This window comes from Pteropus vampyrus, unplaced genomic scaffold, assembly GCF_000151845.1.
Source record: "Pteropus vampyrus isolate Shadow unplaced genomic scaffold, Pvam_2.0 Scaffold242, whole genome shotgun sequence".
Taxonomy (NCBI): Eukaryota; Metazoa; Chordata; class Mammalia; order Chiroptera; family Pteropodidae; genus Pteropus; species Pteropus vampyrus.
Window position 1 is genome coordinate 721,960 of NW_011889023.1, and position 13,867 is coordinate 735,826.

The 13,867-nt window shown below is 37.4% G+C and overlaps 2 protein-coding genes across 2 annotated transcripts in view; one reads left to right on the forward strand and one right to left on the reverse strand.

Annotated features, from left to right (window-relative positions):
• Positions 1–4,223: 4,223 nt before the first annotated feature.
• On the reverse strand, positions 4,224–8,773 carry SERP1 (stress associated endoplasmic reticulum protein 1). Its single transcript, XM_011374237.2, has 3 exons — positions 8,271–8,773; positions 7,909–7,984; positions 4,224–6,750 (listed from the first exon to the last, which is right to left on the reverse strand). Exons 1-3 carry the CDS (start codon positions 8,352–8,354, stop codon positions 6,710–6,712), a joined length of 201 nt encoding a protein of 66 aa, XP_011372539.1. The 5' UTR covers positions 8,355–8,773; the 3' UTR covers positions 4,224–6,709.
• A 147-nt stretch (positions 8,774–8,920) lies between these two features.
• EIF2A (eukaryotic translation initiation factor 2A) overlaps positions 8,921–13,867 on the forward strand; it is a 36,002-nt gene continuing 31,055 nt past the window's right edge. Inside the window, exon 1 of the mRNA XM_023519977.1 lies at positions 8,921–9,072. Coding sequence (XP_023375745.1) covers positions 9,021–9,072 — 52 coding nt within the window. The 5' untranslated portion in view covers positions 8,921–9,020. The remainder of the gene's footprint in view (positions 9,073–13,867) is intronic.

Below are 13,867 nucleotides of genomic sequence, written 5' to 3' on the forward strand. Positions count from 1 at the left end.
AAAAATCATCAAAATTAGAGCAGAAATAAATAAAATTGAAAACAAAACAAAAAGATAGAAAAAATAAATGCAACAAAGAGCTGGTGCTTTGAGAAGGTTAATAAAATTGACAAGCCCCTGGCTAGACTCACTAAAGAAAAAAGAGAAAGGAAACAAATAAAGAAAATTAGGGATGAAAGAGGGGTAATTATGACAGACTCTGCAGAAATACAAAGGATCATATAAGAATACTATGAAAAAGTATGTAACACCAAATTCAATAACCTTGAAGAAATAGACCAGTACTTAGAAAAATACAACCTTCCTAGACTGAATCAAGAACTGGAAAATCTAAATAGACCGATCAGCAGTATGGAAATTGAAACAATCATCAAAAACCTACCAAAAAGTAAAAGTCCTGGACCAGATGACTTCACCAGTGAATTCTACCAAACATTCAAAGAAGATTTAATACCTATTTTCCTCAAACTCTTCCAAAAAATCAAAGAGGAGGCAATACTTCCCAACTCATTTTATGAGGCCAATATTACCCTGATACCGAAACCTGGTAAGGATGACACAAAAAAAGGAAACTATAGATCAATATCTCTCATGAACACAGATGCAAAAATCCTAAACAAGATATTAGTGGACTGAATACAGCAACATATTCAAAAGATTATACACCACAGTCAAGTGGGCTTCATCCCAGGGGGCACAGGGATGGTTCAACATATGCAAATCAATTAATGTAATACACCACATAAATTAAAAAATAAGAATCATATGATCATATCAATAGATGCAGAAAAAAGCCTTAGACAAGATACAGCACCCACTTATGATCAAAACACTTAACAAAATCTGTATAGAAGGAAAGTACCTTAACATAATAAAGGCCATGTATGACAAGCCCTCAGCCAACATTATACTTAATGGTGAAAAACTAAAAATCTTCCTTCTAAGATCAGGAACAAGGCAAGGCTGTCCACTATCACCACTCTTATTCAATATAACATTGGAAGTCCTAGCGAATGCAATCGGGCAAGAGAAAGATATAAAAAGCATCCAAATAGGAAACAAAGAAGTTAAACTGTCACTATTTGCAGATGACCCTAAAGACTCCACAAGAACACTACTAGATGCTTTGGGGTCATTTGCAGATGACCCTAAAGACCCCACAAGAACACTACTAGAAACAATAAGCAAATACAGTAAAGTCTCTGGATACAAAATCAACGTTCAAAAATTCATAGCATTTCTATACTCTAATAATGAAGCATCAGAAAAAGAAGTGGAAAAAATAATTCCTTTTGCAATTGCAACAAAAAAAATAAAATACCTTGGAATAAATCTAACAAAACATGTGAAAGACCTATAAAATGAAAACTGTAAGACCCTATTAAAAGAAATCGAAGAAGGCACAAAGAAATGGAAAGAGATTCCGTGTTCTTGGATTGGAAGAATCAACATAGTTTAAATGACCATATTACCTAAAGTATTATACAGATTTAATGCAATCCCCATCAAAAATCCATCGTCATTTTTTAAAGAAATAGAACAAAAAATTTTCAGTTTTATATGGAAGCACAAAAGACCTCTAATTGCCAATGCCATCCTGAGAAAAAAGAATGAGGCTGGAGGCATCACTCTGCCTGACTTCAAATTATACTACAAAGCGACAGTAATCAAAATGGCATGGTATTGGCAGCAAAACAGACACACGGACCAGTGGAACAGAATCGAGAGTCCAGAAATAAATCCATATTTATCTGGGCAAATAATTTTTTACAAAGAAGCCAAAAACATACAGTGGAGAAAGGAAATTCTCTTCAATAAATGGTGCTGGGAAAACTGGAAAGCCACCTATAAAAGAATGAAACTAGACTGCTGTCTACCACCATATGCCAGAATTAACTCAGAATGGATTAAGGACCTAAATATAAGACCTGAAACAATAACATGCATAGAAGAAAACACAGGAACTAAACTCAAGGACCTTGGACTTAAAGAGAATTTTATGAATTTGACCTCAAAGGCAAGGGAAGGAAAAGCAAAAATAAATGAATGCAACTACATCAAACTCAAAAGCTTCTGCTCAGCAAAAGAAATAATCAAGAGACAACCACCTGAATGGGAAAATATATTTGCAAGCAACACCTCCAATAAGGGCCTAATATCCAAAATATACAAAGAACTCATACAACTCAACAACAACAACAACAACAACAAACAATTCAATCAAAAAATGAGCAGAGGACCTAAACAGACACTTCTCCCTGGAGGATATACAAATGGCCAACAAATATATGAAAAGATGCTCAACATCATTAGCTATTAGGACTGCAGTCATCCATGAGATCAATTCCACCCCTGTAGAATAAGCTATATTCACAGACCAGGCCATAACAATGTTGAGAGGGTGCGGAGAAAAACGACCCCTCATACACGCTGGTGGGACCGCAAACTGAATAGCTTCTATGGAAAACAGTATGGAGTTTCCTCTAAAACGAAGATTGATCTACCATATGATCCAATAATCCCTCTACTGGGTATTTACCCCAAAGACTTGAAAACCCATACCCAAAAAGATATTTGCACACCAATGTTCACAGCAGCATTATTCACAGTGGCCAGGACATGGAAGCAACCGAAGTGTCCTACAATAGATGATTGGCTAAAGAAGCTGTGGTACATATATACAGTGGAAAATTACTCAGCTGTAAGAAGAGATGAAATACTGCCATTTGCGACAACATGGTTGGACCTCGAGATACTCATGCTAAGTGAAATAAGGCAGACAGAAAAAGTTGAAAATCATATGATATCACTTATATGTGGGATATAAAACCTAAAAGCAACAAATGAGCAGGACAAACAAACTGGGTTCATGGACATGGAATGTAGACTAGTGGTTACCAGAGGGGTGGGAGAGGAGAGGGAAGGTAGATGGGGTAAAGGGGACCAAATACAGGGTTTAGGGGGAGGATGAAGGAGATCAAATATATGGTAGCTGAAGGAAACTGGACTTTGGGTGGTAAACACACAATAGAATATACCTATCTCAAATGATAATGTACACCTGAAAATTGTATAATTGTGTTAACCAATGTTACCCCAATAAACTTAAATTTTTTTTTAAATTTGCAGATTTCTTCTATCTGTACTGCAAAGTAGAAATTTGCACACTGGAAGTCACACATGATTTATTCACTGTAACTTTGTTATAAAAAGTATCTATGGAGGGCACATGACTGCATTTTTTTGACTACTGAACTATCAGATAAGAACTATTTTTTAACATTACAGATCAAAAATTTTAAATCAAAATACAATAGAATTATTGCAAAGTACTTTTTAAAAACATACTCTTGTATGTTACAGTTAACCGATTTAATCTTTGTATTTTTGCGCTGCTCAGGAAACACCAGTAGTAAATTTGTCACTTAAATGTATTTTCAAAAGAAATTGCTTCCATAAAAGGAGACTTTTTTTTCTTTATTCTTTGAATTGGCAACATGAAAAAAAAATTTAAGAGTTTTTCTAAAAACAGAAGCAGAGCTTCTGCTTTAGAAATTGTTCTGTGTGGTTAATTCAATAGGGTACACTAAGTCAGGAAACTTTGTTTCTAGTTTCTGCTCTACCTCACCTAGCTCTGTGAGGGAGAAGACACCATTTAACTGGTTTTACTCATCCTTTGAAATACTTATCGCAATTACGGTTATCTTTTCCCCCTCTACGGGACTGAAAGACACTTGAGTGCTGGGACTTTGTGTATTCATAGCTCTATTTCCATATCCAGCACATAAGTTACTCGATATTCATTGAATAAATAAAATTTTTTAATCTGTAAATTGAGGCAGTTGGACAAAATTTCCCACGTCTTTTCTATGTTTATGATTCTGATATATATACATTTACTTTGAATTACCTAAGCTCAGACAGTTGAATTTTTCCCTTCAGCTTGTTTCTGGCCTTTAATTTCTTACTAGTACTTTTTTCCAAATGAGGACATTTTTGTCCTAATTCAACTTGAAGATAAAGCAGTACAGGCAGCTAGAGTGAGATTATGTTTAAACAAGGAAGGAGTCTCTGAGGGAGTGATGATGTTCTAATTTTAACAGATGCTAAAACATGATTTTTTGATGAACCTCCCAAGAACACAATCCAGCAGTACTAACATGGTAATCCTTTGTGCCAACAAAACTCCAGTAACCTCAGTGAGAAGAGCCATGGCCCTGCAGTTGAGTATATATATTCCTTTAATGTTAAGTCAAAGCCATTACAATGCATTGTTACAATGAAAATCTTTACTTATCTTGGAAGCCCACTCAATTACTTTGAGCGACATGACATACAGCCCAACAGATACAATGAAAACACTGACAACTCATTGAAATGTTACAGCTAAAATACAAAGAGTAATTGGGTAGACAACCGCAATAAAGCATTTATTTTCCTGCTGTGCTCAACATTAGATGACATATAAAATTCAACTGGGAAAGGGAGTTCAAAAAACTGAGTTTCTTCCTTGAACCAGACTCGGATAACAATGGAATGAGGAAAATCCTAAGTGGGAAAGTATTTCATTAACTGTGCTTTCTATATATTTTCCTTGCTACCTATTTTCAGTTTTAAACCTTAAATTTGTGCATCTGGGTACTATTTATTTTATCTCAAGTACATTGTAATACTAGGGATTCTTTAAAATTATTTTCTATTTACTGTAAAAAGTACACTCAGATAAGAACTCTGTAAAATCACTTTCTTTTAGAAGGCATCAAATATTCAGGGAACTTTTATTTTTAAAGGATAAACCAAAGACATAGTTTTCATTGACCCAAACATGCATAATCCATCTTTAATAAAAAATGCACTCAATTGGAAAATTACACATGAAATACAAAGGGAATGCAACTTTACATACGTGAAGTGATTGCTAGCTATAGCAATTTAACAGTCAAATTAATAGAAATTGTACATTTAAAAAAAAAACCAACATCTTAAAGCCCATTATCTACAGTACAGCAAGTAAAATTCTGATATGGAATGGTTTGACTCAAAGCAAAGAATAAGGCACCTGATATGAATTTAGAACAACTTTCGTTTTTAAAGTTACAATAAAATAGAGTTAACCAAGACACTTGATTTAAAGAGGGAAACAAGTATAGGGTTGACTTCCTGGGTGAGAAAGGCAGGTAACAATGACATAAAAACCTGCTGGCGCCAGGTCAGCTGATTCCTTTCCTATTCTAGAGTAATCAAATTCCTAAGCATCCTTAATCACTCCTTTCCTCATTCTCCCCCATTATTTGGGGTATGAGAAGTTCTTTCTGAGGTTCACACACACGATAAACAAGCTAGCAAACAGACCTCCCGTCCCTCCCAAACAAACCAATTTTAAAAGAAATATCCTGAGGCAATTAACAAAGCAAAAGAGAAGCTCTCTTTCCAATTCATTAATACATAGACACCTCTCAGGCTTTTTTGATCAAGTTATGGGTATTTAAATAGCCAATATCTGTAATTTTCAACAGCATCAGAAAACCCAAACTCTGCCTTCTCACTCAGCCTTACCATTAGTAAAAAGTCTAATCAACCAAAACCTATAAAATCATACAACAAAGGGAAGACTGATCCTTATCAGTAAATCCATTTAATTCCAGATGACACTTTAGTATGTTGTATCTAGAACCCTAACAGAATTTTAATTGTAAATCCAGAAAAAGCATTTCCAAACTAAGTGTAACTTCTTAGTTGATGTGCATTTTTTGGTATTAAAAGTGCTATTAACATGCTAAGATGTCTTATGGCACATTGGACTCAATAGTATGTCCTGATGAGGCATTCGTTTTTAGTAGCATTTTTCCCTAAAATGTTGTCTAACATAGTAGGACCCCTTTGATATATTAAAGTAATTCTAATGAAATCAATGGTGACATAAACAAACCTTCCCTGACTCTACTCCACCATGATAGCTTTTGGTGAAACTGAAGTGACTGATTAAGTTACAAAATGTTCAACCAAGTTGTTTGTTTACATTATCTTAGGTTAGTATATTCATTCATGCAAAATCCAAGGTAATGTAATAGAAATGTTGTTAAAACAGACATTGTGGCTATAAGCATCTCCCTTTATATTAAGCATTTAGAAGCTTTTAAAATTGTTTAGGTGCTAAAGATTGTGGGAAAACTAGGTTAACTGTGTAGTTGTTCCATTTACAAGCACCTTATTACAACAGTTACAACAGTTACATGACCCTATATGGGAGTGTGCTTTCAATTCCAGATATTGTAATAAAGTGTCTACCTATACAAAAACTGTAAGATTCCAAATTTTAAATTAAGCTAATTGCATTTACACATTAGGGTTAACAATATGTAGGCTGTCTACACAGACTTAATCTAATTATTGATACTGTATACTATTTTAATAACCACATTAAAAAAACTTACTCTTAAGTGACTGAATAAGTAGGGTCCACTACTGTAGCTTAACAATCAAATTTTATTGCTTTATTCATGTGGTGCTTTTGCAAGGCACTGTGGTATGGACTAGAAAACTTGGAATGACTTGTGAAGAAACCTTGGAATGACACATGAAGGATGATATGAAAAGTCATTCTGAGGCAGGATGCTTTACTGAATTGTTTTTAACCAGGGTATCAAACATCAGGAATGAGTTCAAGTTAAAATTCACAGGAGAATGGAACATCTTAAGGTCAGTCACATCACATGCCCATCCTGATACTTTGAATAATCTGGAAAATTGCTGCAAAGAGAAAGAGCAAATATTAAAACATGCTTTGAATAAAATAAGTCTGACGAGTGACAGATATTTATTAAGGTAGTTCAAGCCCAAAGTGCCCTTAAACAATTACTTGCAAATGCTATGTAACTTCATTCTAATAAGAAAGAAGACAGGCCTACCTTAACAAAACAATTAAATGTCCATGAGTTATTTTTTTAAATCTCGGCTTTTCTGCGTTTTATGTCTAAATGTGTGAGAGAATTTAAAAATAAGCAATCATTTTAGAAAGAACTTAAGGTACCAAAGCAAAAAGGTTTTTGAGCATAGAATTACTTTGGTTTATCACTAAATATTAAGTGTCCTTTGAAGGCCTGGCCTATAATACATGCATGTTTCCTCATTCTCGCAAAGCTGAAATTCAATAATCTTTAGGTTATATAAATTGCTTGGCTCTTGGCCATTTATAGGCAAAGCCTCTAACTGTTAAGTATAGAAGACAGGCAAAGCAAAATGCTTAAGAAAAACCTCAATAATTTTAGAATGTCAGAACATGGAAAACAGAAACATGTACTTCAAAATTAACAGCTTATATAAGATAAATGAAGAGAGAAAAGACATTCTGTAAAAATGTTAAGTCTATTACTCCAATGGCACGCTGCCCTGATAACGAATTTTTCCTACCATATGTCAAACGTTTCTTTTATTAATCCAAAAAAGTACGTTTCCTCTATAGCCAATCAATTCTTTGCACTAGCTTTACTTTGTGAAATATACCCAGTTTTGACATAAAGACGTTTGATTCTGGGACATGTTAAATTAAGTTTGAACATCCACATGCACATAATGTTCATAAACCTCTTTTTTGCAAAGGTATTATTGATAGTGGGGTTGCAAAACATTCTATCCCCTTCTGTGGGGTGTTGTTTTGGTCTACATTTCTTCCAACTGGATAATTACAGAGGACCTGACCTTCTTTTTTGATCTGTGAGTACAAATCAAGGTGGGAGAAGTTTCTGGAGCACCTCTGTGCATATGTGGGGCAAGTAAATTGGTTCAGATGAAATAGAATTATGTGGAGCTCCCAGCAGGTAGGTTGAGAACTACACGGTTAAGATTCACCGCTGATGGGTCACCACGTCATCCCAAAACCTACCCGACGGTAGCCCCCAAAACACTTACCAGAACCACAAACAACAAAAATGAAGAGAGCCAATAACCAGGGTCCTACAGATGCCTTCTCTTCGGGAGCATTTCTCTGCAAAAAGAAAATGCACCGTTTCAAATGCAAAAAAACCCCAAAAAACAAAAAACAAAAAACCATTCCGACCCAGGGCTCCCACAGCCTGCACTCCGGGCCAAGTCTCCCCTCGGTTCTCGAGCCTCCCAGCTCCGGCTCCCACCTCCTAGAACCCCCCAACTTAACGTCCAGCTCGCGGCCTCAGGCCCCCAGAGTCGGCCGGGTCTGGGAGAACTCCACGCGGCCCTAGGGCTCGGGCCTCAGTCTCAGCTGCAGAACGGAGTAGGGTGAGCTTTTTTCTTACCGAGGTCTTGGCGACATTGCCGCGCTGGGTGATGTTCTTGCTATGCTTCTCGTTGGCCATACGGATCCGCTGCTTGGCGACCATCTTCGCGGCGCTACCACCTGCCCCAGCCACCCCTTGAACTCGCTCGCTCGCTTCCCCTCCGGCCGCTGCGACGCGACGTTCCCGATGCCCGCGCCGCCGGAGCAAGGAGGTTCTCAGGCGGGGCGCTAGCTCCGGACGCTGGGCCTGGGCACGGCGAGCGCGGGGACTGGGGGCTGAGCGCTAACGGGGCGCGGGCCGCCGACTGACTGAGGACGCCGGACTGACCGGCCGAGCGAGGCGGGCGCGCGGGAGGAGAGCAGGCCGCCGGGATATTCTCGCGCCGCCGGGAGCGTGGAGTAAAAGAGGAAGGAAACGCAACGCAACAAGCGGACGGTGTAGCCCGTCGTCTCGAACTACTTCGGGTTCGGCTGCCAACGTCAGCACTGGGCAGACTCCTCCCCACGGAAGTGCGGGCTCCGCCTGCTGAAGAAAAGGGAGGGGGCGAGAGAGGGCTGGGCACGGGCCCCTAGCCCAGCCCTCCCAAGCTCTGTAAAGCGTGGCCCCAGCGCTGCGCGTGCGCATTGAGGTTCCTTTTCTGAGGCACTCTCCAACCGGAAGTGAGTTCGCCCCGAGGCTGATGACCCCGGAAACACTAATTTGCCGTCTCCAGGCGTGGGGAGACGTGTAGGGGCCAGGTTTGGCTCTCGTGAACTCTGACCCAAGTGGATGGGTTTCTCTTTCCGGGACAACATGGCGCCGTCCACGCCGCTCCTGACAGGTGAGTTGTGAACGAGCAAGAGAGATTTCTTTAGAGCAGTATTTTTGTGTATCTTTGGTTTTGAGTCCTATCCGTGGAGCCTTGGAGTCTGATCGGCCTTTTCTTGTGGATTACGGAAGAGCCGGAGGGCCTTTGGGGTTTCTCGGTGTAGAGTGACAATCGGAAGTGAGGCCTCCTGCCTTTGGGCTCCTGCCTTCCCCCTCCTTTTTTGCCGTCCATCATTCTTCTCTGCCACTTCAAGTTACAATGGAATTGAAGAACGGAGATAAGAACAGAAAGTGCTAGTTGAATTTGTTACCTTGGGTTTGCAATACTAATGTTGCATGAACCCTTATTCGTTGACAGACCTATTGACAGTGTGAAGTCATTTAGCTTTGTAATAAGGAAAAATTGTAAACATGTGACTCAATCCACTACAATGACCACACACGATAAAAAAAAAAAAAAAAAAAAACCCTGAATTTAGGTAATACCAAATTCTGTACTACTTGCTTTAGTGAAATTTGTAGGACTTAATAAAGAGAATTGGAGCTGTGGCAATGATACTTGAAATTTTTTCCTCACTTATCACAGAGGGTAATAGTAATCTGTGGCAAAAGATTTCAAGTGATAAAAGTATGGTCTGGGGTGGTTACAGTGAGCATTATAGAGATGATCTAGCAATGTTGGATATTGAAATGGTTGTGAGCATTTTAGAGCTAGAACATTAGAGGATTCCTGAGACTTTGAGACAGAGTTTATAATGTTGGAGAAGATAATAAAATTAGTCTTGTACAATGCCAGGGAACACTCTGGGCTAGGGTAATGGCTGGGAGTCTCATATGAGTATCAAGTAAGGAGCTGGGAGTTGGGACAGGGAAAAAAAAAAAAAAAGAGGCTTTGATTAAATCACAATAATAACTTTGTAGAAGGAGAAAGAAGTCATTAAGAAAAAGATCGTTTACTTTTGAGAAAAGAGGTTATTTTCCCCTGAGACTTGAATCTGTTAGCTATTCACAATTTTAGAATACTAAATGCTTGTTTGAATGCTAATTAAAAAAATAGTACATTTTAAAATCTAAGAAATTTCTCTTTTAAAATTTGTACAGTGGCTCTTCATTGCTTGCAGGGTAAATTCCATCCTGTGTAGTATAAACCTTTATAATCTTTGAATAGTTCTTGACATTCATTTCCTTGCCACTCCATCCTATTTTGTGTTCCATTATATTGAACTGCTTATGAAACCCTTGAACAACCTGTTTATTGATTCTAAGACTATCTTGTTCCTTTTTATTTGGCTAACTTCTTTTCATCTTTTAAAATTCTTTTCAGACATCATTGCTTTGTGAAGTTTGTCCTCACTCTTCCCAGATAGTTACTCCCCAGGCTATTTTTGTAACTCAGATATACTTGAAATTTTTTTCTCACTTATCACAGAGGGTAATTATCTAGTTATTTAGGTGCTTTTCTCTTCTGCTAGACTATGAACTCCTTGATTGCAGGATAGAGTCTTATTCATTTCTGTCTTTTCAGTACCACGTACAGCGACTGGTAAGTAATAGACATTCTGAATGTTTAATGGGAGAATTAGTGAAAAATAACCACTTCATTCATAGTCAAATGAACTAAGAATGACAGTTGTCTTAAAATGCTTAAAATCAAGGACTTCATAAGAGCTTAAAGGTTATCTACTCAGTCAATGCATCATATTTTCATATTCATAAATGCCCAGACAGATTAAGTGGTCAGATTCAAATAGCAAATTGAAGAGTCAGGATTATATTCAGTCATTCAATTTTGTGGTCCATTTTTCACTAGAACATACTGATTTTAGAATTCTTAATATAGATATTTTACTTAACAATAGATTGTTTTACTTCTGGAATCCTTTTTAAACTTAGACTTGGGATTTTTGAGTTTTGAATAATTTGGAGATTATCCAGTAAATTTTATTAGTCATGACTTTTAATTGGAAATGACAAAAAGTCAAAGCAGGTGAAAGGGGGATTTTGAATGAAAATTCATGCAACCTTAAAGCCTCGGTACTGCTGTGTCCAGATATTCACATGACTCCAAAACTCTGTTTTGTCGTTGTTGTTGTTGTTGTTTAATCCCCAGGCTCTTGCTTTCTTCTCCATTAAATTCATTTTCAGGCTAATGTTCTACATGGGAGCTCCAGGTTTACATTCAGCCAGTTTAGCAGCCCCAAAAGAAGGAACACATTTTTTCCAGTCTCAAGGCTGGCTTGGCTGTCCTTGTCTTGGCTTGGCTCTTGCTCACCTTTGAATCGGTCACTGGTTAATCACATCACCAGGACTAAATTATCTTCTCACCCTTGGATATTCCCCAAAGGAAAATTAGAGTCCTCTAAAAAGGAGGGCTGGATGCCAGGCATGTAAAACAACAATGGCCTTACACGAAACCCATATTGTATAATCAGCTTGCATAATTGAGGCTATTGAGATAATTTATTCAAAATTGAGTCATTTTCCTAAATTGTTATGTATTCCAGTGGATATAAAGTATAGAAAAAGTATCATATAATGTCACCATATCTCTGGCATAGGACCCTTGTTTGTTGAAGCCCAGTAGGTTTCTCACATTAACCATGAAAATGTTGTGCTGGTTGCCTTGAATACCCTGAAAGTTCCCACTGCTGTCGTCAGAAGTTTATCTTCATGGATTGTGAGGTACAGCTGCCACTTTAGTGTAATGTGCAAACACTGAATTTTCCCCAAGTAAGCATTGTGGTCAGTGATAATAGTAAAATCAACAAGTGTAGAGGACCAAGGGCACTAATGACAAATGTCGTAAAAACACAAGATGCTGAGATAAGTTAGGGAAAGCTTTTTTCTTTTTCTTTTTTTGCCAGTCACCTCAAGCGCATGTTCATGGGGCAAGCAGTTAAGTCAATAAAACATGGTTTGATTGCATTATCATATCGCACATTTTCTAATTATACGGTAGCTCATTGGGAATATACTGACAATGTGCCATTTTGTTTTCCTAGGCCTGTATGAGAATTATTAAAGAGAGCTCTTAATGTGTTCAGTTGCCACTGTAGCTTGTGGGAGGGACCTCATTAGGCTGACAAAATTTTATGTAACCTAAGAATAAAGTGAAATCTGGTAACTGAACTCCCTAGTTTGGGAAGTTCATTTTTTATTAATCCCACAAATAAATGCTTGTTAAAAACTTAACTACAGTATTAAGAAAAGAATGGCCATTCTCTCCTAAGTTGTAATGTTTCATACATGATATTGCAGCAGATGATTTATTTGGTTATGAGAAATAAATGGGCATTGTTTTGCATGTGTAGTAAGAGAATAGTCAAAAGGCCATGAAGCTATTGAGAATTTTGATTCTAAAGAATTAAACTTTCTAGTTTTAAAATCTTCTACAAAAACTTTTTCCTGGCACAAAACATTTTCTAAATGTCATTAGATTTAGAATAGATATTGTTTAGAATAGATATTGTTAGTGTTTCACTCAAGGTGTAGCAATAGACTGAGCTCCTTAGAAATCATTATCTTGAGTGCAGTGATGGATTTGTTTTTTAAAATCCTCAGTGCCTACCACATAGAGCTATCCAGGGAGCAGATCCTATACAGAGAGAGCCTTGTAGGCTGTGGTGTAAAGAATTTAGATTTTGATTAATACTAATACTTTGTTAGGTTCCATTCTATTCAAGGACAAACTATGCACAACAGTAGCAACTCAGTCTAGTGCTCTCCATATGAGGAAACATAGTATCCTTTTGTATATTTGTGGATGTCTAACAACAAACTCATTCAATTATGTGTTTACTTATTTTCCATTACTTCACTAGAATATAAGCTCCCCAAGGGCACAGATTTTAAATTATTTACTATGGGACTGTTATATTAATTATGTATTATATTCATTATATTACTTTTAATATGTGAAAACTGAGTGAGTTAATTCTCAGGTAAAATATCAGTGTTCTGAGAACTGTCCCTGGAAAAAGGGACATAGGAAATATGGATCAGAGTTGGAGCCAAGAGTTGTAGTGGTCCCTGTCTACCAACTTTGCTCTTTTCCCGGTAACTAAGAGAAAAGCTGGCAGAAAAGGAAGCAGCTGTAATTGTGACCATGGACCTCAGTAAAACTTTTTCTTCTTTTTGGCCCTTATACTATTGCTGCTAGCAAGAATTCTAGCCGACAAAAAAGTAACTTATCACCAAATCCTGTCAGTTTTATCTCTAAATTTTGAACACAAATCCTCCGCTTTCCATTTCCACTACCCCACCTTAGTCCGTTTCCTTAATTTCTCCTATGGAACTACTGGAGAACCGTCTTGAATAGTCTCTTCACATCCACCATTACTCCCTTTCAGTTCATTCTCTACACTGTATCAAATTGACCTTTTCAAAATGCAAATCTGGTTTCAGAAATCTGCTTAAAACCCTTTTGGAGTTTCCCACCATTCTTAGGCTATAGACCAATGTTTTCTCACTTAGGCCACAAGATTCTGCTTAGTCTGAGCCCTATTTTCTTCTCCAGCTCCTTCTCCTTTGAGCCCCACAGGCCTTCTTTCCATTCCTCTGATGTGTCATCATCTCTCTTGCCAATGAGTTTTTGCACTTTTTACTGTTCTCTTTGCTTGTGAACTGCTTTTCTTCCTTTGTATCTTAGCACACAAATGACTTACTCAAGGACACATTCCATATCTTCTGTTTTGAGATCAAAACTCTATTATTATTCACTCTATTTGCTCTATATATCTTTCCTTTGTAGCACTAAACACAGGTATAGAATTCCATATATTTGATTAATTATTTGATTAATGAGGTCC